Source organism: Heteronotia binoei, chromosome 1 (genome assembly GCF_032191835.1).
Source record: "Heteronotia binoei isolate CCM8104 ecotype False Entrance Well chromosome 1, APGP_CSIRO_Hbin_v1, whole genome shotgun sequence".
Taxonomy (NCBI): domain Eukaryota; kingdom Metazoa; phylum Chordata; class Lepidosauria; order Squamata; family Gekkonidae; genus Heteronotia; species Heteronotia binoei.
This window is the reverse complement of record NC_083223.1, coordinates 45271701-45295095: the sequence shown is the minus strand read 5'-3', so window position 1 is coordinate 45295095 and position 23395 is coordinate 45271701. Positions and strand designations below refer to the sequence as shown.

At 45.4% G+C, this 23395-nt stretch overlaps 1 protein-coding gene across 2 annotated transcripts in view; it reads left to right on the top strand.

Moving 5' to 3' along the window:
• Positions 1-7914: 7914 nt before the first annotated feature.
• The window catches only part of TRIB2 (tribbles pseudokinase 2), a 33073-nt gene continuing 17592 nt past the window's right edge, over positions 7915-23395 (top strand). Inside the window, exons 1-3 of one of the 2 annotated variants that reach the window (XM_060233754.1) lie at positions 7915-8030; positions 8205-9491; positions 15980-16272. In XM_060233754.1, coding sequence (XP_060089737.1) covers positions 9222-9491; positions 15980-16272 — 563 coding nt within the window. In that variant the 5' untranslated portion in view covers positions 7915-8030; positions 8205-9221. The remainder of the gene's footprint in view (positions 8031-8204; positions 9492-15979; positions 16273-23395) is intronic. The other variant, XM_060233763.1, reaches the window with a different exon arrangement.

Genomic DNA, 23395 nt, shown 5'->3' with positions numbered 1-23395 from the left:
TGACAGGATACCATCTTGTCAGCTGAAAAGAACTTTGCTAGAGAAAATAATTGGGCAAAAACAATCCCCTGCCACTTCAGCACATCGCTTTCTTTCTTCACAGTCCCCATACAACATAAACAACAGGCAGCGTTTTCCTGAAATGCTGGGCTTGCTCTTTACAACCCATTTCACTAGCTGCAACACCTCTAAATTGCTTTGTGCAGCACTGCATCTTTGTTTATAGAGCATAGTTTCAAATCTCACACTTTTATGCAATAACATCCTCTGGATTTAGGTTTGGAGGAGTCATCACAGTTTTATTAATTCTCGCTACACAATGTATTTGGCAATTTGCTTGCTTGGTCAAAAAAAAAAAAAAGGTTTGCCACAGGTTTAGATGCTTCCAGGCAGCTACACTTCCCACTCCATTTCTTCTCCAGTTCCTTTGTCCACCCTTCTTCTTCATCCCTCACATTCTCTGGGGGCAAAATTACCTGGGGACAGGAGGAGTACCAGAAGACCATAGTAAGAGGCAGTCTCTCCTGATACCCTGAAGAACTCCAATGGATAGGCAGGCTGTCTGGGTCTAAGCTGATGCAGTGCTGGATGCCTGTCTTCATACCAGCTGGTTTTCCATGGAATTAGGGTAATTGCTTGTTTGTAACAGGGCTTCTTTATTTGCACAAATGCAAGTCATGCAAAAATGCAGAGCACGTGGCTTCCCAGCATGGCAATAGAGAATTTCACCAGATGAATATGTCATGTCAAGGTCACGGCAACCTCACCAAGGGGAAAAAAAACACGATGGCAGCTCTAGACAAAAGTTTTAAAATGGCTGCCATGCAGTCATCTGTCTGGTTACTGTTGTGATCCTCAATGTGGTGCCTGCCAGTAAGTTTCTTGGCACTCATTTACTTCTTCCCCAAAGCACAAACCAGTTCTGGCTTTCTTCCACCTCTTTGGAAGAGAAGGTGCCTCAGAAGAACCAAAGAGGCATCACTTTCTTGACTCTAGGGAGCCCCCATTCATACTCATGTGCCAGGGTTACAGGAGGCTTGTACCCCGTGACTGGCCCCAGCACCCCATGTCCAGGGTCGGCCCTGCTACTAGACAAACTAGGCAATTGCCTAGGGCACTGGCCTTCTGGAGGTGCCAAATTGGGTGCCCCCCCATGTGACTCGTTGATATTATCAGTGCGGGGGGGGGGGGGCGCAAGAAGTTAGCTCTGCCTAGGGTGCTGGACAGTCTAGGGTCAGTCCTGCTCATGTCAATGATTTGTGATGGCTCCCAACCCCTGAGGCAGCCACACAATGGTGGTACAGATATGTCACATGAAGGGTTGAAGTGCAACAGAACTTACAAAGTCATGTCACCTACCAATTATTTTCCTTTACCAAACCTAGTCCCTAGTTTCAAAATTCAAGAAGTGCCCACAGGTTCAACAAGATTGAGGTCCCCTCCTCTCCTGATATCTCCAACCCCAGAGCAGGGTTTCTCGTGAATGTAAAAATCCTCATGTCCACTTCGTTTCTTTTCTATAGCAAGGCTAGCCTGCTAATAAAATACATTTGGACTGATGGAGCATCTCAATATACTGCAATCAATCTCTTTCCCCACCATCTTATCTCTCCTGTTAATCATATTTTAATAGCATTTTAAAATAGTGCTAATGCACCTAGCAATGTCTTTAGAGAAGGTTTCGTAAGGTACATACAGACCCTAGAAGCTTGATTTGGCTTGTTTAAAAGCATTGTTTCAGCCAGACACACTAGAGAGTTAGTTAAGGCACACTGACTTTGCCAGCGTGGAACTTTGCAGCACTCTTGATCTATCCTGTAGATTTACCGCACTTTCAAAGGGATTCCAATCTATGCTTTCTACTTTGAAGAAAATTGCTTTCACACTTTGTAAAACCAACCAAAATGCATTTTGCCACTCATCTAGTTCTGATACGTATTGGCTTGTTGGAAGTGCTTTCTCATAAAGAAGCAATAATAGATTGTCCTTCAGAAGATACATCTTAAAAAAAAAAATTGAAGGGTTTTATTTGACTGCTCCCCCCCATGTGCTGCAAGAAATGGGTTTTTTTAAAGTACTTTTGTAGACAACAAAACACATTAAATACCTTCCTTGGCACCAGAGCTTTTTTGGTGACGGTTCTCACCCTTACTGAATACCAACAAGTTTTTTCAGGCTCTCCATAATCCTGATACTCATATGCCAGACTGCCCCTGGATCCTCAGGAATATCCTAGATCAAGGATGGCCAAACCATGGCTCAGGAGCCATGTGTGGCTCTTTCACACATATTGTGTGGCTCTCAAAGCCCCACCCCCCCAACCCATTGGCTGACTTGGAGAAGGTAGATTACTTCTCCAAGTCAAGCCAGCTGTCAGCTTGAAGAATGTATTTACAGTTGCTTTCCTTCCACCTCTCCATCCCTTCCCCGTCGATTTGCTTTCTTTCCACCTTTCTTCCCTCCCTCCCTGTCTTGTGGCTCCCAAGCATCTGATGTTCATGTCTTGTAGCTCTCAAACATCTGACATTTATACTATGTGACTCTTACATTAATCAAGTTTGGCCACCCCTGTCCTAGATACTGGACCCTCAGGAATATACTAGCAGAGATCTGCAGGGGAAGGGAGTGGGATTTATGGAAATCAGCATCACCTCACATATGATTACTGACACCTTAAAAAGTTGCTTGGCATGAAGATGTGGAGAGGAAATCATCATCTAGTTTATCTCTCTGTCAGGTTGCTCTTAGAGTAGGAGGGAAGGATCAGTATAACAAAGTGAAAAAGGAGTCCTGAGAAGAAGAGCTGGTTTTATACCCTGCTTTTCTTTACCTTAAGAAGTCTCAAAGAGGCTTACAATCTCCTTCCCTTCTCCTGACAACAGGCACCTTGTGAGGTAGGTGGGGCTGAGAGAGTTCTGCAGGAACGGTGACTGCCCCAATGTCACCCAGCAGGCTTCATGTGAAGGAGTGGGGAATCAAATCCAGTTCTCTAGATTAGAGTCCCCCTCTCTTAAATGCTAGACCCCACTGGCATCTTCAAGATTTATTTTAGCATAATCACCTAAGGGCTAGAGCCCTCCTTATTAGATGTCTGAAATGATACCCCAGCATAGAGGTCAAACACACACAGAGAGCTAGAAGGTTTACATCCTCCTATTGTCATGTACTGTTGCTGGGTGATCTTAAGCCAGTCACTGTCAGCCTAACCTACCACATCAGACTGTTGTGAGGACAGAGGAGGGGAGATTTTGGGTTCCTGCTGAGAAGAAAAGCAGGTTATAAGTATCTAAATTAGTGTCCTGTCAGGTTAAAATGCCATAGCATGCCAGAGGTTTAAGCAGTGACCTTTCTTTGCAAAGCTCAAAAGTGTACAACTGCTGTAACTGGTCATAATCATAGAATCGCACTGTTGGAAGGGATCTCCAGGGTCATCTAGTCTAACCCCCTGTACAATGCAGTTACATTAACTGTGCAATTACATTAAACTAGCAGTTTTCCAACTCTAGCAAATGGGAACCCTAACGCCAAAGTAACAGTTTTTTGCTTTTCCCCCGCCCCAAGTTCTCCCTTCTTGCATTTTCTATGCCCCAGCAAGAACCTCATGTTATGAGCAAGTTGAACCAAAATGTTTGTACTGTCTACACATGGCCCACCTGCTCTTAGAATGTAACTGATTTCTATAGGGCCCTAACCTTAGTTTTAATCAATCACACAGCTTCAAGATGGGACTAGATAAGCATATGGAGAAGAGGTCCATCGGTGGCTATTAGCCATAGCGTATTGTTGGAACTTTCTGTCTGGGGCAGTGATGCTCTGTATTCTTGGTGCTTGGGGGGGGGGCAAAGTGGGTTTCTAGCCCCACTGGTGAATCTCCTGATGGCACTTGGTTTTTTTGGCTGCTGTGTGACACAAGAGTGTTGGGCTGGATGGGCCATTGGCCTGATCTAACATGGCTTCTCTTATGTTCTTAGTTAGAACCTCTAAGCCAGAAATATTGATTACAGGTGACTAAGCAGCAAAGTTTGCAAGCAGCTGATCTGGAAACTCAGAAGGGGATGAGGCAGAGCTCCTGTCCCTGTTCCTGGAAAGATGAGGGCTCCATTTGCATGTTCGCCAAAAGTGCAAGAGAAGGGCTCCCGAGATCTTATCAAGGGCCTGTTACCAGCATCACAAAGACTCTCTGGAGTATTTTTATGGACCCCCAAAGGCAGAAATGTCAGTCATTTGTTTTGAGGGCTGGATCTGATATAAATCAGGCCAGGCCACGTGGGCCATAAAATGTAATGCCAGGTACTGGAACTAAAAACTTTATAAAGAATACAATCAAACCCAATTAGCAATATTATCTTTTACTCAAAATATAAACATGCTTTAAGCATTAACACAGTATCTCCCTGATGCCCACCCTCCAACTTCTACCACCCATTACTCATTAGTGCTGGGACAGTATACAGGGACACAATGCACAGCCTCCATCATCTGGCAGTGAAGGTGATGACCAGTCGGCTCACAGGCCAGATAAAAGCCCTAGATGGGTCAGTTCCATCCCGTGAACTGTATGTTTGACACCCCTGCCCTAAAGGTCCCCACAGTCCAGCTTTGGAAATGCTGTGTTAAGCTATTTAATGCCTGTAGGGAGTAAGAAATGTCTTGCTTAACACAGTTGACAAATTCTAATCCCTCCAAAGTCTCCTTTTGGAGTTTCTTTCTTGAAGAATGATTAACATGAGATCAATACATTAATGTCCCAGTTGATTAAAATGTTTTGGCACAGTCCTCTAAATGTTGCCAACTTTTATATTAAACCGTTGTGACCACTTTGTGCTATGTATCCAGCAAGACTCGTAGGCACATAACTGCACATATCCCACTAACCAGATGAATGAGACCATGATGGTTTTATGTCCTGTGACAGTATTGTTTAAGTAGAAATAGGAACAGATGGCCAATGGGCTTCTTGCAGGATCTAGTCCTGGACACATGTCTTCGATAGGCTGTCCATTATTACTGACATCTGGCTTAATACAGTTACACCTCTGGAATGAATATTTCTTATATAAACAGAGGAGAGAACAATGAAGAAGAATTGCAGCTTTATACCCCTCCCTTCTCTCTGAATCAGACTCAGAGCGGCTTACAATCTCCTATACCTTCTCCCCCCACAACAGACACCCTGTGAGGTGGGTGGGGCTGAGAAGGCTCTCACAGCAGCTGCCCTTTCAAGGACAGCCTCTGCCAGAGCTATGGCTGACCCAAGACCATTCCAGCAGGTGCAAGTTCAATCCCAGTGGAAGCTGGGTTCAGGTAGCCGGCTCAAGGTTGACTCAGCCTTCCATCCTTCCGAGGCAGGTAGAATGAGTTCCCAGCTTGCTGCGGGGGAAGTGTAGATGACTGGGGAAGGCAATGGCAAACCACCCCATATGTCCTGTTGATTCCAGAGATGATTTCCAAGTAAGTATGCTAAGGGGGGGGGGGGGGAAGCCAATTTGCTTTTGGGCAGAATGAGGTGGTTGAATAGGCTGTGGGTTGCCAGGACCCCCTTGGCTACTGGCAGAGGATGGGAGGGAGGGGTAGAGTTGCCAACTCCAAATTGGGAAACTCCTGGAGATTTGGAGATGGATCCTGGGGAGGATGGAGACCTCAGTGGGGTACAATGCTGTATAGTCCACCCTCCAAAGCATTCATTTTCTCCAGGGGGACTGATCTCTAGTCTGAAGATGAGCTGTAATTCCCGGGGAATCCCAGGCCCCACCTGAAATCTGGCATCCCTTGGCTTTGGGTACCATTAGACTAGAAGCGTGGAGGGTCACATTTTTATTGTTGCCTCATGTGAAAGTGCTCTGCAAACAAGGGGAGGTGGTTCCAGCCTGGCTCTTTACATGCTGTGTAACTTATCCATTTATCAGATAATTTATTCATATACTGAAAATTTTGAAAAATCACCTGCAGTAGGAAACCATACATGCTGCTCATGTTTAGATCAGCCCTAACCCTAGAGCAGTACAACTTAGTTCAACTGAATTGCAAAATTCCTTACAATTTTTCTCATCCTCGCAGAAATACAACTGGTAGTTCCGAGGGTACTCATTTATTTACCACAAGATACTCACCTCTGAACACCTTCTGATTTCTGCAGACGTTTAAATGACCAATTCAAGCCTGAGATGACTGGAAAGAAAACATGCTCGTAAGACCGTGCACTGTATGCCTATTTAGACACTAATTAGAAGAATCTGCCTTAATTTTATGCCATTCCTACACATATTCACATGCTACACTGTTGTCTGCAGTGAAAAGAGAGGATCTTGGACCATTTATGCAGACAAATAGTGTTAATAATTAAAACATTGCTCCTCTCTCTTTCTGCAAGCAGATTCATTCATGCCACCACCTGCCCAAGTGGCTCCTTGAAATGCACTCAAGGCCAGTTCTTTGCAGCAACATATAACAGGATTATGGCTTTTGCTTGTGTCTTCTACTCTCAAACAGCTGTAGCTCAAATTGCTATCGCGAAAGCCAGTTGGGTCCCACTTACAGGCTAACTCTGCCAGTTTCTATGAGTTGTTAGTCACTCACACGGAATGTCTAAAAAGATGAGTTATTTATTTCTGCCCATGTTAAGAGATGCATTTGAATATTAAACTTTAGGCTACCAGACCACAGCCCGAGTGCCAGACTCAGATGATGCAGTTCAAAACTCCACTCTGCTGTGATGCTCCCTGGGTGACTCTCTGTAACTACCTCCCAGGATTGTTATGAGGGTAAAATAAATATAGAGGAGAGGAGACCCTCACACAGACCCCCTCCTGAACTCTTTGAAGAAAGTATGGGATTAAATTATAGAAAACTAGTGTCCATGGAACTTGTGCACCCTTCAGAAAGCAGACAAGTTATGTTCTATATACTAGATATAGATATAGGTGCTATTGAAACAATATGGCACAAGATTCACTTAGGTCTATAGTGCCTGGGAAAATCACACCACTTACTTAGGGTGCATAGGAGACACACACAGTTTTGATTAAGGGTTACCTGACAGAAGAAACTCAAGGGCTCAGAACGCAAACTTAAGAGCTTAGGAGAGCCAGGTTTCCAATCCTCAGCCATGAAACTCACTGGGTGACCATAGGCCAGCTTCGCTCGGTTACCTCTCTCACAGAGTTGTGGCGAAAGAGTACCATGCATATCTCTGAACCGCTTAGAGCAAGGAATGATAGAAACTATACTAAACACCATTCAGCTGCAAAAGAAAAAAAATCGCTGCATGGAACAAGACTGCAAAAAGCCACTTGCTGATTTCCTTTCCCGCATGCAGCTGTCCGAGGCTGCAAGTCACTGGGGCCTGCCGCCTTCCGAAGTTGGCACACACACCTATTTTAGCACTACGCGCTACATACTCTGCAGTCTGTTCTTTCAGGAGACTTGAGTTGCGTTTCACTGAGCACGAGATGCATTTTAAAAGATGGGAAAGGAGGGGGGGGATGCTTTGTTTAGAAACTAGTTAAATAGCAGTTTATGAATGCAGTCTAATTCATAAAGCGGCGGCCGGGGGGGGGGGGCTGGGGCTCACTTTGCAGCATCAAAAACTTCCAAACCACGCTGGGGGGTGGGGGAAGGAGGACTCGGCCCAAACGGAAACGAGCGGTCAGTGCAACGCCATTCATTGTCACCAGCAGTCGCAGCAGCAGCTCACAAAGCTCCGACTTCACAGCTCAGACTGCGGAAGGATATTTCACCTTGTTTACCCTGCGAGCAGCTCATTGAGTGAGTGGAAAGCAGGACGGTGGGGAGAGAGAGGAAGGGCAGGGTTGGCAGCCCGCTCGCGTGATTGATGCTTCCTTAGCTCAATGAGGAGGCCGCTCTGCGCGGGGCGGGCTCTCTCCTCTGAGCCAGTCGGCTCTGCGGCGGCTAGAAGGGGCCAGTCATCAGGCAGCCTTTGCACTGAGGCTCGGTGTAAATGTGCTGGAGGTTCTGCAGCCGCTGCGCCTGACATTGAGTAGTGAGGCACAGCCAGAGAGAATCCCAGCCACGTAAGTAGCTATTAATACATGGTGGGGGAGATGATGTCTTGCTGAAAGGGATTGGCTCGGCCATCCCTTTCCTCTCCCCCCTATTTCTTTATTCAGCCTCTAGGAATAAAGAGCAGCGCTCGAAATATTTTTTTTAAGTGATTGCATTTTTCCCTCTTGTTCGTCGCATCTCAGGACTCTTAAGGAGAACAAAGGAGAAGCCGTCGGGGAGGTCCAGCCTGCAGCATTTTGTTGGGCCGTTATTATTTTTTTCACACACACACACACATTTTTCCTGCTCGCATGTGTTTTGCGCTGCAAGATCTGGTGAAAGCCGAAGGAAGGAGGGGAATTAACTGCACGCCATGGAAAACTGAGAGCATCGATCTCTTAGCTGTCCTCGATTGCACTTTGTGTCTGATCAAAGGGAACCACAACAACAGAAAGCCCCTCGTTGCAGCGCGTGGATCTTTGTGCCCCTCTTCTTGGCAGCGGCGGCGCGTCTCATGTGGAAGACCCTCGCTTTCCTCGCTCGGGGACCGGAGTTTGCCTGCAGAAAAGCCCCCCAACCCCATGACCAAGTCACATCTCGATTTGTCGGTGGAGCTTTTCGCTGACCATATGAAGTTAAATGATCCCTCGTTATTTTTTGTTACATTTCTGGATGGTCCTCGCTATCAGTGAAAAGCTTCAGACGCCATCTACAGTTAAAACGTAGGCAAAAAAAAAAAAAAGATTCCCCCCCCCTTGGACTCTATTAAAGCATCAAGAACAATCGTCTGTTGCACCAGATCACCTAACCTTTTCTTTTCGAAAGCGGGGTTAATAGCTTGGAAGAGAATCCAGAGCAGGGACCTGCCTCCCCTCCCCCGCCCCGGTTTGGCTTTTGAGTAGCGGAGTTACTCGCGGGGCCGCAGTTTGTAAGCGCGCCCCGATTGCCCACTCGAGTTACTTTGGGGGGTCCAAAAAAACCCACGCAGCGTCAGAACCCACCGCGCCGGCCTTTGCTGGGCAGAACCGACCTGCCGCTTCCCCGCCTCTGCTTGATCAAACCGGGCTGTGAGCCCCTCCGAAGCAACCTGCCCTCTACGACGACAGGCACGAAGGCATTGTTCTTGCTGGCCCCGTGGCGAGGGACCTCCGGCAACCCGAGGGGGTGTCCGCGCTTCGGGGAGGGGGGGTTTCTCGGAGAGGTTTGCGCTCTCCATCCCCATGAACATACAAAGGTCAACCCCCATCACGATCGCGCGCTATGGCAGACCTCGGAACAAAACCCAGGATTTCGAAGAGCTCGCGTCCATAAGACCCACCGAGTCCAGCCAGAGTTTTAGCCCCAACCTCGGCTCGCCGAGCCCGCCAGAGACTCCCAGCTTGTCGCATTGCGTTTCTTGCATCGGGAAATACTTATTGTTGGAGCCTCTGGAAGGAGACCACAGCTTCCGAGCGGTGCATCTGCATAGCGAGGAAGAGCTGGTTTGCAAGGTAAGCCCCGTTTGCTTGTCTCGCGCGCGCGCTTGTTTAGCCTTTCTCTTGTCTACCGAGTTTATTATTAGCGGGGGTGACTCAAAGGTTAAAAAGAGAGAGAGAAGCCGAGCATTGATTTCGGCCCGGTGTGAAATTAATTAAACAAGCAGTTCCCCGCTCCCCCCCCCCGCCTGTCCCGCCGCACATAATTAAAGAGCTCTCTGCAACTTTCCAGACAATGGCCACGTTATAGCGGTGGCCCGGAGCCAAAGCCTTGGGGGGAGGGGATACGGTAGGGGGCGGCGGAGGGAAGCGTCGTCCTGGATGCCTTGAGGGTTGTGAATCGAATCCCGTTGTCTCTCTTTTTAAAAGTGGGGATTCCCTTTGCTGATTTTAAAGATCAGCCACTGTGGGGTCGCCCCTGCAAAAATCCTCCGTTCTCTGCAGTCTGACAGCTTTTTTGTCTAAAGTTGCAAGCCCAGGCGTTCTTCCTGGGAGTAAAGCCCACTGAATGCAATCGAGCTTACTTGTTAAACACCTTAAACATTCGTCGACGCCTTGCTGCAAGAAATAAAAATCCCACACCGAAGTCATCTTGACTCAACCAAGCCCCGGTTCGCTGCTCTGTTGTCTGCAAACACCCCCTCCCCCCTCCACGTTCTGTCAAGAATTAAAAGCCCAGTTGCGGATCAGTGTTCTGTTTCTTAAATTGGGTGCAAGGAGAATAGACTCCAGAATCTCTCTGGGTCCACTTGCAAGCTTTGGCCTTCTTGCTTGGCTGCCCCCCCCCCCCCCCCGTAAGGTGTGCTGTGGGGAAAGCGAGCCCGCATGGAGGGAAGCGGCTCCCATTCAGTCGTAGACGATCCTATTTCCTTTGTTCCTAAACTGCTGTGGTTACTCTTCCAATGTGTCGGAGGTGCCAGACTTTTATGTTTCATCGGCTGGAGTTTTCTTCCAAGAGCAACTTGTCCAGTGGCTGTATGGAAAAATCTCCATTTTCAAATGCTGGCGTGGTCCCAAAAATGCATAATTATGGACTGTTTATATATATATTTTTTAAAAAACCAAAAACTGCAAATTCCTGGAGTTGAATTGCCTGGCTGTGGAGCTAACACTAGCAGTGTTGAGCACTCCTTAAATAAATCAAGCGCTTGGCCAGTCTTGTTGACTAGTGGATGTTTTTATTTAGATTCATATGTGGTGGGCAAATTAAATTACATCCTCTGGTTACTCGTAAAAGCTTGCATAGCAGGGCAGTATAAATGTACTGGCCACCAGTGAGTCATGAATCCCAGATCTTAATAAAGATTTAGTTCTCGGCTGTTTGTACTGATCATGTCAAAGAGAGCCTCTGACCTTGCTGGACTTCCACTGCAAGGTGCTGGAAACTGGCGTCATGGCGTGTGGTGTTTAAAATGCATGCCCTCCTTTGCCTAAACTCAATGCACATCAAAATAGCCTTTGCTTCCTGCTACAGGAAGGGCAGTTGAAAGCCGAAGAGCAGGAGACCTGTGCACAAAAATGCAGAAAGCTGGCCGCAATGCTGTTCTGCTTTGAAATCTTTCAGAAACCAGTGATTAATTTTTAAATTGCTAGTACTTATCCTTCCCCCGCACACACACACACACTTGTCAAGCATGTTTGCGGTTAAGAGAAGAGACACCACGTAACCAAAATGAAGCTTCTGTAAACGCATCTCCCTCCATTGTCATGATGTAATGTGGTTCAGCTGTTTAGTAGTATTAGAAGGGGTCCCCCCCCCGTGATGTCACTGGGCATTCTCCATAATTGTAAGCTGAAGTACCCCCCCTAACAAATGCTTGAATTCCAGCACTTCTAAATTTGCAGTACATGCATTAATATGCCTGTCTACACTCCTGGATAAACATTGGCCTGGCCTTGCAAATGCATGACCTGTGCCTTCCTCGTACTGAAAACAGCATTGTGGATTTCTCCCCCAAGCCTGAGGGTTGGATACACAAAGGCATGCTCATTTTATTTGGTTGGCATCCCTAGGCGTGTGTGGTATGTGCTTTTAGAACCCAGCTGATTCCTGTTTATTTCTCCTTGCTGGAAGCAATGACATTAGGCTCCTGATCTCTTTGCGTAGGTACTGAGGGCAACAATGCTAAGCAGATACCTTATTGTCAGTGTTGCAAGGCATGGCACAGTCTGTACTGGCGAACTAACAAAGTTAAAGCTTCTGTGATTTTAATCAAATGACGTATTAGTAATGGCTTGTTAGGGTGGGTTTTTACTAGTACAACGGCTGCGTATTTTACAGTAGCTGGAAGATCATTACGTTTTCCACATGGCTGACGTGTAGGAATATCTGCGCTTACTCCACCAGTCTCTGTTCCAGTAGTGCTGGGAGTGTTCACACAAAAAGTGTTCCTTTTGGAGATAGGTGCTTTCCCTTTTCTCTTCTCTGCTGGAATTCGATCCTACTGGCACAAAATGCCTCCAGGACTCTTTCCTTGTCGATAGGCCTGTTAACCAACACAAGTAGCAGAGCTCCATCTGGAGAGTCAGTGTATGGTTAGGGTGTTGGCCCAGAGCTGGGAAAGCCTAGCTTTGAACCCATACTTTTGCTTGACTCATTACGGAGTAAAAGGCTGGGTCTGGGTCTCCCCACCCTGTGCCATATGTCACACTCTCCCATGCAAGTTGTGGGTTCTCCTCAGTATTGTGAGTGGTGCCTGATTAGGATCAGGACCATGGCACAAATGGCAAGGGGGCTTTTGTTCCCCCTCCATGCACCATTTTGCGGGTGCTATTGTGCCTGTTGGGGAAACCCACATGTATTCCAGATACCGCATGGGTTTCTCCAAACAGCACCTCTTTGGACTGTCTTCAAGTGGGGAAATGGTGCAGGGGTGTAGTCTGAAGCCTCTTCTGGTAAACCATGGTCCTGATGCTGATGAGGCACCACGCACACCAGAATTAAGGAGAACCCACTGGTCATGTGTGACTGTCTTACAACTGATTACAGGGGTAGGAACTTAGACGCGACCCAACCCAACTTGTACATTCAAAAATGTCCGACTTACTTTTTCAGCCTATGTGACCTCACAGGGCTGTAAACTGAGGGAAGGAAGAACCATGTATTCTACCTTGAGCTCCTTGGAAGGGGAGCAGGATGAAAACGGGACACATCGGAAGAAAGCTGGGGTGAAGAGGTCCATGGAATGCCCCTTTTACTGAAGCACTGTTGAACTGACTTACTGACGAGAGGTGCAGTTTTGTGCTTGTTAACTGAGATGCAAGGTCCATGGAACTCAGTTCTGAATAAACATGTCAAGAGTTAGGCTGTAAATCTTCAAGGCAAGCACTGTTTGATCTCAGGAGAGATCGTAACTTGACTTTAAGGTAGATTTTGCATGAGTTCAGGATTTCACCATTGCATTTCTAAAAACTGTATTGAGAGCAAGTTCTAGGCCAGTTATGTTCCTGGATTGCCACATTTTATCTTTATCTTGTGCAATGAGGTCAATCTGTGTGCTTTAATAATAAATCCGGCTTTGTAATTTTTTGACCTTCGTTGTTTAAGGGGAAAGACATCTGAAGCATGCAGTTTATCAGCAGTGAAAGCCTGTGTCTTGTATTGGCTCATGCTTTCCTATTGCAACGCACCCATTATTCTCAATGAAATCCTTTCTGTTGCCTTGAATCCATATGACTTCTAAGTGTTTCATGAACTGATTCATTCATAATCACTGGATTAGTGTAACATTTTTATATTTGAATTTCCCAGCATGCTTTATGCTGTCTTGTAATTCATTCACAAGAGCACAGGTGACGTGCTTGCTGTTAAAGAGGCATTTAGTTTTTTTAAAGGGACACTTACTTTAGAGCCCCACATGTTTCAAAAAGTTAATGACAATCCAATGGAAACACACAGCTGACTTCTTAATGCATGTAGAAGCAAGCTCAATTAGATCTCCAAAGAGTTTCCCATTTAGCCACCATCCTACCCTCAATCAACAAGCCCCCCACCCTTATGTCTAGGATTGCTAGCAGCCGGGAGAAAAAGCATTCTGTCTCCCTATAACCAAGGCTTTCATACATGCTGAATAATACACTTTCAGTCCACTTCAGCAATCATTTGCCAGTGGATTTTGCTGGTTCACACAGTAAAATCCAGTTGCAAAGTAGATTGAGAGTGCATTATTCCATTTGTGTGAAAGCAATATCTTATTATTTACTAGGTGGTGTTATTTAGCTCTTTTCCATTAAAAGCTTCCCCTGCCCATCTCTGCATGCTAAAAGGACAGAACAGATTTTCTCTAGGTTGTTGATGACCCTAGTTATGCCTGTTGCCTTTTCCACTCACGAAAGCCAGATTGTGAGCAGAAAGTTCTTGAACCTTTATAGGAAAGGTGATAGAACTTCAGTTCTGTGACATCATCAGGCAGGGGTCGTTTTGTAGAAAAATAGGTGGTGGAGCTCATCCAAGATTGTTATGCAACTGCACCTACTATTCAATGGACAAAGTGGGAAGGAGGAGGTGGAACTCTCAGAAAGGTTCAGGAGCTGTGCTCCTGTGAGCTCCCGCTGAATCCGAGGCCTGGCAACAGATATTTTATTGGAGCCCTTTTCCTATTCCACATCTCAATTCCTTATTGAGATGCAAGAGAGGGTTTGGCAATGGATTTTCTGTATGTTTCTTGAGTTCTGACTTTTGTGCCCAAACCAAAACATAGGAAATGAGAGCAAGCAGCTGAGGTGCATAAGGAGAAGTCACTGTCAGCATTTTGTCTCCTGTTCATATAGGGGAGGGGGAGGTTCATGAGGCCTTTGCCTGTATCAGGCCCAGTGCTGGTGGACTAGAAATGCTTACCGGTGTGACATTACGTGCACTGAGCATTTAATTTAAATTGGATGGTTATGGATGCATATTCACTGTGCAACATAAGCATACCTGATGCTGTACACTGCTGGAGTGTGATGATGTAGTATAAACAAGACACCTGGGCATGTAGCTTCAAACAGGTATGTACTTCCTGATGGCCCATACTGGGCCTCTATGTGAGTGGCTAACTACCATAATCAGGGAAACAAAAGATTATGTTACATAACAGAAGCACATCAGAGGGAGAAATTGAAAAACTCTTCTCCTTTGTCTCAGTTTACATATGCATGACCCAGTGGGTGGAGCCTGTATTGCCACGCCCTCATATTTTGCATAGTTCAAAATATAGCCCTTGTTTTGTTCTTGTTTTTTTCAAACTGCTGTCTATGGCTTTCAGTTACTTTTCCTGCTGACAGCCTGAAAGTGAAATTGGCTTCTTTCCATTGCCAAAAGAGTAACGGAATACAGGAAGTGTAAATGATTAATAACAGTAGGCTGAGACAGTGGCACAACAAGGATTGTGATACGCTTATAAGGTATCAAGGTCCTATTAAGAACTGTGGTGTGTTCATCCCATTGTTCATGATGAAACTGTATTCAGAACTAGGTGGAGGGGGATCCCCATTCTGTATTTCTTGAGATCTTGCACTTCCCTTCACTGAATGCTGTGCAACTGAACATAAAATCAAAAGGGATATCAGAATGGGAATAAAAACTATCCTCTGAGCAGGGCTAGCCCTACCACTAGGCAAATTAGGCGATTGCCTAGGGCACTGGCGATTGCCCAGGGCCTAGGGGTAGCGATTGCCTAGAGGACCATCAGTGGCTATTAGCCACAGCATATTGTTGAAACTCTCTGTCTGGGGCAAGTGATGCTCTATATTCTTGGTGCTTGGGAGGGGTAACAGAGTGAAGGCTTCTAGTGTCCTGGCCCCACTGATTTACCTCCTGATGGCACCTGCGGTTTTTTTTGGGCCACTGTGTGACACAGAGTGTTGGACTGGATGGGCCATTGGCCTGATCCAACATGGCTTCTCTTATGTTCTTATGCTGGCCTTCTAGGGGCACTGAATTGGGAGCTCCCCGTGTGACTCGGCGATGTTATCAGTTCAGGGGTGGGGCACCAGAAGTTAGACTTGCCTTGGGTGTCAGACAGTCTAGGGCTGTGATCACACTCACAAAATAATGCACTTTCAGTCCACTTTTAATGCACTTTCCAACTGGATGTTGCCAGTTCACACAGTAAAATCCAGTTGGAAAGTGCATTAAAAGTGGATTGAAAGTGCATTATTTAGTGTGTGTGATCGCAGTCTAAAGCTGGCCCTTCCTCTGAGCTGTGATGGGTTTTAATCCTCTGACTTCTAGAGAGTCATTTTTTTGTTGCTTAATTTAATTACGTCTTTTTCCCTGTGAGGGAGAAAGAAATCGGTCTACCCTCTCCCACCTAACAGGATTTGTTGGGGTAGATGAGGGAGAAATAGGTTTCCTGAGGAAGAAGACAATTCCAGGCATCACAGTGCATAAGCGTCTATACAAGGGTCTGTTACAGTCTTGGCATCTGCTGTATTATAGGCTTGACTAGGTCTAAAGTAGCATGGCGGCTGGAATTCATTTTTCTCTCTTAATCCTCTTCTGTTTTCTGTTGTTTCTCTAGGTGTTTGACATTGGCTGCTACCAAGAGTTACTTGCGCCATGTTTTTGTCTGGCTCCCCACGATAACATCAACCAGATAACCGAAATAATTCTGGGGGAGACGAAAGCATATGTGTTCTTTGAAAGGAGCTATGGGGACATGCATTCCTTTGTCCGCACCTGCAAGAAGCTGAAGGAGGAGGAGGCGGCCAAGCTGTTCCATCAGATTGTGTCTGCCGTGGCACACTGTCATGATGGTGGGCTGGTACTGCGGGATCTCAAGCTGCGGAAGTTCATCTTCAAGGATGAAGAAAGGTAAAGACCCTCGCTTTCTGTAGGAAAATAGGTGTGGTTTGAATAAGGCATTTTTTTTCACAGAGCTAAGGCAATGCTGGGTAGTGTTCTCTTCTTCCATGCCTAAGGGAAATGGTGGAACTGACCCAGTTGGTTTTAATGGGGGTGGCCCATGCTGCCAAATGCCAAACAGTGGTTTTCAGTGTAGGGGCGGGTATTGATGCACAGAGGGGCCCTAACCTGTGCAGGGTTGCCAGCTCTGTGTTCAAAAATTCCTGGAATCTAGGGAGGGTGGGTTTTGGGAAGGGTAATATTATTATTTATTATATGTAGAAATTGCCCAATCCCTCCTGCTGCAGGGTTCTGGGCGATGTACAATATCCATAAAAACAACGATAAAACCAGTTTAAAACTTCAGTGGGAAATAATGCAGGAGACAGTCCTGTAGGTACCTTGGTTCCTGACAGTTCAAGGCCTTGTAGGTCAATACCAGAACCTTGAACTTGACTAGGTATTCCACTGGGAGCCAATGTAACTGGCACAGCACAGGATGTATATGTGCTGTCTGTGATGCTCCTGTGAGGACTCAAGCTGCTGCATTCTGGATCAGTTAGAGCTTCTGGGTCAGTCTCAAGGGCAGGCCAGCATACAGCAAGTTACAGTAGTCTAACCTGGAGGTGATTACTGTGGCTAGGTCGGGGCACAACAGATAAGGGACCAATTGCTGAGCTTGGCATAGATGAAAGAATGTCAGCTTGGCAATATGCATGATTTGGGCCTCCATAATCAGGGAGGGATCCAAGATCACTCCCAACCTCTCGACAGATTGTGGTGGTGTCAAAAGCTGACGACCTGTTCCCCAACCCCAAAGGCCCCACCACTACCACAGAATCTCCATTTTAGCTGGATTCAGTTTCAGCCTATAATGCCATAGATGCCATCCTTCAATGTAGCCAGTTTTTGTTTTTGTTTTTCTGAAGAAGTGATGTCTGTAGACTGGAGATCACTGGTAATTCTGGGAAATCTGGAGGTTGGCAACTTTTTCCTGTGTGGATGACAAAGTCAATTTGAAAAACAGAAAGTGTTTAGGACTGGAGTTTGCTTTGCTGTTGTTTGGCTCGCTTGACTCCTTGTTCTGGCAGGTCCTTGGATTGATTGCAGGACCTTTCTCTACCCAGGGTTGGTCCTTGGAGACCTGGCTGTCAGGGCATGGCTCCTCTGTACCTTATGAATAGAAGATGCCTTTTACTTTAGCCACTTACTATTGCCGCACTGCTGGGGAGCCAGCAGTTTAGATCCTCTTACTTCCTCACCTTTATATCTAGCACCTTGCTTTCCAGTGCCCCTCTGTTCCCCCCTCCCCCCCAATATGTATACACTAGGCCTGATTACTCTAATGGCAGAGCCTTGGAGCAGTCTCCACTCAGCCCTACAGGTAAGGCGATGATGCTGGTGAGGTTGTGATTCATGTTAGAGGAAGGGGTCTTGGGCTGTTCTCTTGGAGTACCAGAAGGGTTAGTGGTAACAAGGCACTGCTCTGGCCCCCTCATCTATATAGTGAAGATCAGAGAAAGATGGCGTCCGTCTCAGGCATCTGTTTTCTTAAAGAAGCTGATCCTTGGTATGAGGGAGGGCGTGGTGTTTCTTCACCAGTTAGACAGTCTGTACAGCACTGGTAGGTTACTTTATCTTGCTTGTAGGGTGCAAGTGTGTTCTTGGCACTGAATTTCATATTTCTCCTAGACTTCTATTTAATATCTACCTTTTGAGCAGAAGAACTCCTTCCTCTTTAATCTTCCCTGAGCAGGGTGCTTATTTTTGTGTGTCATGATGTCAGACAGCCTATCATAGTTGCATGATTTTGAAAGCCACCTTGATTTTTTCACCCTGCCTTCTGGCAAAACGTTTTTGTATGCAAAACCTTTCTTAGTTGGTTGCTGAAATGCTTAGTTTTAACTCTGTGTGCTTGGTCAGTTTTTTTCCTGTTGTTAAAGTGCCAGCCTTGATATACAAAGTTGTATATCTCTCCTGCCTAATCTGCATATTCCCATTAGGTTGTTTCTGAGGGTCCACACTCTTTCTTTGGCTCAGTGGGGTGGGTGGGTAGATGGGACTCAGGACTTTGGAGAGCTTTGAAAAAATGGTTCTAGTACTCAGTACCGGTGAGTACTATCACAAAAAAAGCTTGGGTTTTGAATAGGAATCCTACAAGTGTCTTTTGAGAACCTCTTTTGAATATTAGGAGGGAACATAGAGATTTCCAAAAAATTGACAGCTATTTAACTAGTACTGCTGTGCTTGGTTCAGTAAGGTCTAGCTGTTACTTCATCATGAATCTTCCTAATTTTGAGTGGAATTTGCTGTTGTCTTGTAGCATCCTTGCATGCATTAAGTAATGGACATTCAAATTTTGGTTATTGGCAGGAATGTGTAACAAAGGATTAAAGGGGTGGTACCTTTGGATCCTGGGAATGGGGTATGTGTGGATCACGCCTAAGAAGAGTCTTGTGTCTTTAATAGGCCTCTTACAGGTCTGTAAAGCTTTGGCTGATGTTATTTCTCAGGTGTTTTCATCCATAGCATTGGGAAACTTCTGCTATTAGATGTGCATTTAAACCATCCCTTCCATACGAACACACTAAAAGCTGCTTTATACTGAATCAGACCCTTGGCCTATGAGGGGCAGTATTGTCTATTTAGAACAGCAGTGGCCATCTGGGGTCCCAGGCACAGGTCTTTCATATCTCCTCCAACCTGGTCCTTTTAACTGGAGACACTGGAGATTGAACCTGGGACCTTCTGCCTATAAAGCACAGGCTCTGCCACTAAGCCGCATCCCCTCCCCCTCCCCATTTGTGTAACTTTCCTCGGATATCCCTTCAGGTGCTTAGTTTGCAACTGAACCTGTATCATTCACTGGAGGACTAGAAACAAATGTCCATTGTTCCTGCCCCCTATCACTTCCTAGTGCTACCACCCATGTTCCCAGCTGCACACATTTCCCAGCGCCACTAGGGAAAGAGTTGCAGGCAGTGCCAGCAGCTGGGAGTATGAGCGGTGGGAGGTCTTGCAGGCAGGGGAAAGCAGTAGGTGTGAGGACAGGTGGAAGGGAATGAGGGTATGAGCCAGACCTGGTGGTGGGCATAATGAGGATTAGAAACAAAATAGTAAGATCATTTGCAAATGTTAAAAAGAGGCTAAGGAGATGGCTGCATATTATCTTCTATTCCTCCTTTAACTTTAAATGCAATACTTTATCTTTGAATGGTGAAATCAGACCATGGGCCCTTTTTTCACCCACAAACTCTGACCATAGGAAGTATGTTTGACCAGCTGCTAGGGCAGGGCCAATGTCCAGTGTTCCTCTCCTGGCTATCAGCATTCACATTCCCCCCATGGGATTTTGATAATGGTTTTTTTGCCCAGGAAGAGTCAGGAATCTTGACTCTTCCTTTTGTCCTTCTCTGCTTTTTGAGCACTGTCAGGAATCTTGAATCTTCCTTTTGTCCTTCTCTGCTTTTTGAGCACTGTTATGCGCAGAGAGAGGATTTTCCTGCATCTTGTCTGCCTTGGCTTGGAGGGGTATAAAGTGCTCCACTTGTCTTTCTTTATTTTGCAATGTGCTGAAGGCTGGGGGAAGAGTGTCTGGCTGCCCACACCCACGTGCCAGAGTGAAACTGCTGCTTGGTGGTGGTAGGAAATGTTATTACAGAGCAGAATGTAATCACTCCTTGTCTCTGCAGTATGGCTCCTTCCTTTGTCACAAGAGGAGGCTTCGTCATTGTGGAGATGAGAGCTTGAGTCAGAATTTCCTTGCACTTTTTGTTTGTTTGTAATGTACTATTGATTTCAGGATAGAGTGCTTGAGGGATCTTGTGTGTCTTTCGTATATGGTTCTTATTAGCAGCTGCTCTAACTGCTCTTCGGTGAATGCTTTGTTTACGGCATGGAGGAGGCAAAATCAGTAGTGTTCCTGAATTCAGGAATAATTCAGTGTCTGTAGACAATGGCAGTTTGACTGGAATGTGTGGTATTTCAGTTGTCATAAAGTAATGCATTCCGTGACCTAGAAGTAATGCATTCCGTGGCCTGGAAGTTAGGACTTTGGGCTTTGCCCCTGTACTGTACTCCTGCAGCTTTGGGATGTCTAACCATCTCCATTTATAATTACAAACTGGGATTTCTTGTGGCCATTGGTGTCTAGAAAGCCTGAAGTTAAAATGTTTGTGAAGAAGCAGAAAGCCTGAGGTTAAAATGCTTCTGAAGAAGCAGAAAACCCAAGGTGTCAGATAAGTTTCCTATTTCTTTGTCACAGGTGTGCCTGGGTGAGTAAGAGCTCTCACTCACTCCCCCCTTTGGTGGTTGAAGCACTTTCACTGCCATTCCACTTTCCCATCTGAGCTGGTGTTACATGTTTACTACCACTTGTTGGCAGCTCTGAGTCTGCCTGAGTCCTGTCTTTTATTTATTCTGCGGTTCAGAAATGGAGCACTGTGGCCTTGGATGGTGTATGCCCCAATGTGTGTGTGCTCTGTTGTGTGGCTTAAATTTGCCCATGGCTGTGATGTCACCGGTAGTCTTCTGCTGACGCAAGATGGAGTCTCAGCCCTTTTCTTCTTCAAAATGTCAACCGGCTGTCTTTGTTCTGATCTGTGGCTTGTGGTCCGTGTTTTTCCTTTGTACTCTGTGTGTGTCTATCGTGTGGCAGGGTGAACTCTCGTGTGTGAATACATATTGGGTGACTTGGATGCTGTGGTATTGCCATGTTTGTGTAGGTTTTCATCTTACACATGTTGCTTTGGCTATAATATATTGTCACATAGACTTTTAGAATGCAGTTTTTAGACTTTTAGAATGCAGTTAGAATTGCTCAGGGAGAAGGGACATGGCGGTCCTGATCTTGGCTTTGTGAACAGGGTAGTAATGAGCGTTGCCATCTCTTATGCTAAATATGCCCCTATTTTCTGTGGTGCTGGTATTCTTGCCACTTCTAGATCTTTGTGTGAATGCAGCACAGAAGCTGAAGGGGTAGATAACTTCCAGTGCAACATGATCTTTAATATCTTTGTACCACAATAAAGGCTCTAAGGCATACTCCAATTCAATCCTGAAGTCTCTTGATAGAGGACAGGATAAAGTATATTCATTTTGTATAAAAACAATTTTTTAATTGCTTTTCATGAAAGAGTTTAGAACTGAAGTACAGTCTTGGTATGTGGCTTTCTTTGAGTAATAAGGGGAGGAAAACCGATTGCAAGTATTTTTCTCACCGGGGAATCATTAATGATTGAAGAATATTTTTTAAGTCTTCAGTTATATTCAAATATTATCTGTCACAATATTTGCCACTTACATTTGTTAATCAGTCTTGTTAACAAAGTTGAGTTGTTTTTTTTTACAACTGCGTTATGATGGGTCTCTTTTGGCATTCCAGGCAGTGCTTGTATAAGAGAAATTTGTCGGTAGGTGGGAGTTCAGAATGACTGTAACTTGTCATTATGCTTTGTACTAATGAGATGTCAAGTATTAGAAAGCTCTTGCTAGTGTTCAGCAGCAGCTGAGTACCTACTAGGCTGTGCATAGAGATTGGCTGGCTGTATAAGTAATGTTTGTTTGTTTTTCTTTGTTGGCTCCTATATTACACTTTTATCCTGTCCTTCCTCCAAGGAGCTCAGGAAAGAGTTCTTAATTGTATCCTCACAACAACCCTTTGACGTAGGTTAGACCAAAAGGGGAATGAATGCCTTCCCCAAGGTCACCCAATAGGTTTCATAGCAATTAGAATTTGAGTCTTTTCAGTCCTTATCCCACATTCATCTCTATACCACCCAGCCTTTTTCAATTGGTTAGAACTGCTGTCTTGATTAGTACTAGCATTGGAACCAAAATCCTATGGATCCAGGATCAAAAATGCCCAGTTAAGACATGACTGTAACACAGTGGCCTGAGAATCACATTTGTATGGAGACCTTTTCTTACTGCACAGATAGCAACTAGATCTCAAAAAGGAAGAAGATGAAGAAGAGCGGCTCACAATCTCCTTTACCTTCCTCCCCCACAACAAACACCCTGTGAGGTGGGCGGGGCTGAGAGGGCTCTCACAGCAGCTGCCCTTTCAAGGACAACCTCTGCCAGGGCTATGGCTGACCCAAGGCCATGCCAGCAGGTACAAGTGGAGGAGTGGGGAATCAAACCCGGTTCTCCCAGATAAGAGTCCGCACACTTAACCACTACACCAAACTGGCTCTCCGGGTACTGCTGGTGTGAAAAGAAGTTACGACTTTTGATATTTGCCATGCCCATTTGGTTCCTCTGTCCACAGAAATAACTAATTCACAGAAGTATGGCTTCTGGACCGCTCTGGCAAGACATGACTGAATAGTGGTTAGGGTGTTGGACTGTGACAAGGGAGACACATGCTCTCAGATCCCCACTCTACCATGGAAGATTGCTGGGTCACCTTGGGAAGTCCCCCCCCCCCACACACACACACTCTATACCTCTTAGGGTTGTTGAGACGATAAAATGGAGGAGATGAGAACCAGGTGTGCCACCTTTTGAGGTCTTTGGAAGGAGGCCAAGATTAAAAAAATATGAGTTCAGCTTAAACCTTTAATCAGTGGGGTATACACAGCTTTATTATATCATCCTGAATTTTCTTGGATAATTTGAAGATCGAAGTTTTGTTCTCTGAGAACTCCATGAAAGGAAACAAAAATGTGACTGGAGAGGCAAGCTGTTCTATTACTTGGCTGGTGACCAGTAAGTATATATTTCTCATAGCAGTGACTTTTGATTTTATTCACCTGCCATGTTTTATTGTAGTAAGTATTTACAGTTGGTATAAGTAACCTTCTAGTCTTGCTTTAGGGAAGAGCAAAGAAGATCGCTTTCTAGGAGTTACAATAAAGAAATGCTATAAGCCTATTTTAAAACGTATCCTGAGACTCTGAGATCCTGAATTTATTGTTTCACACAAGTAATAGCATCAAAAAGTTATTAAAATAGTAATTTTTTGTTAGCAAATGGCTTGCTGTTCTTAGATCATTTGTTCTCTCAGCAGCTCTATGAAAAAATCTTTTCTTTTTACCTTATTTTTTAAAAAATGTTTTTGTGATCTGCTTTGAGACTGAGGACTTTTTTC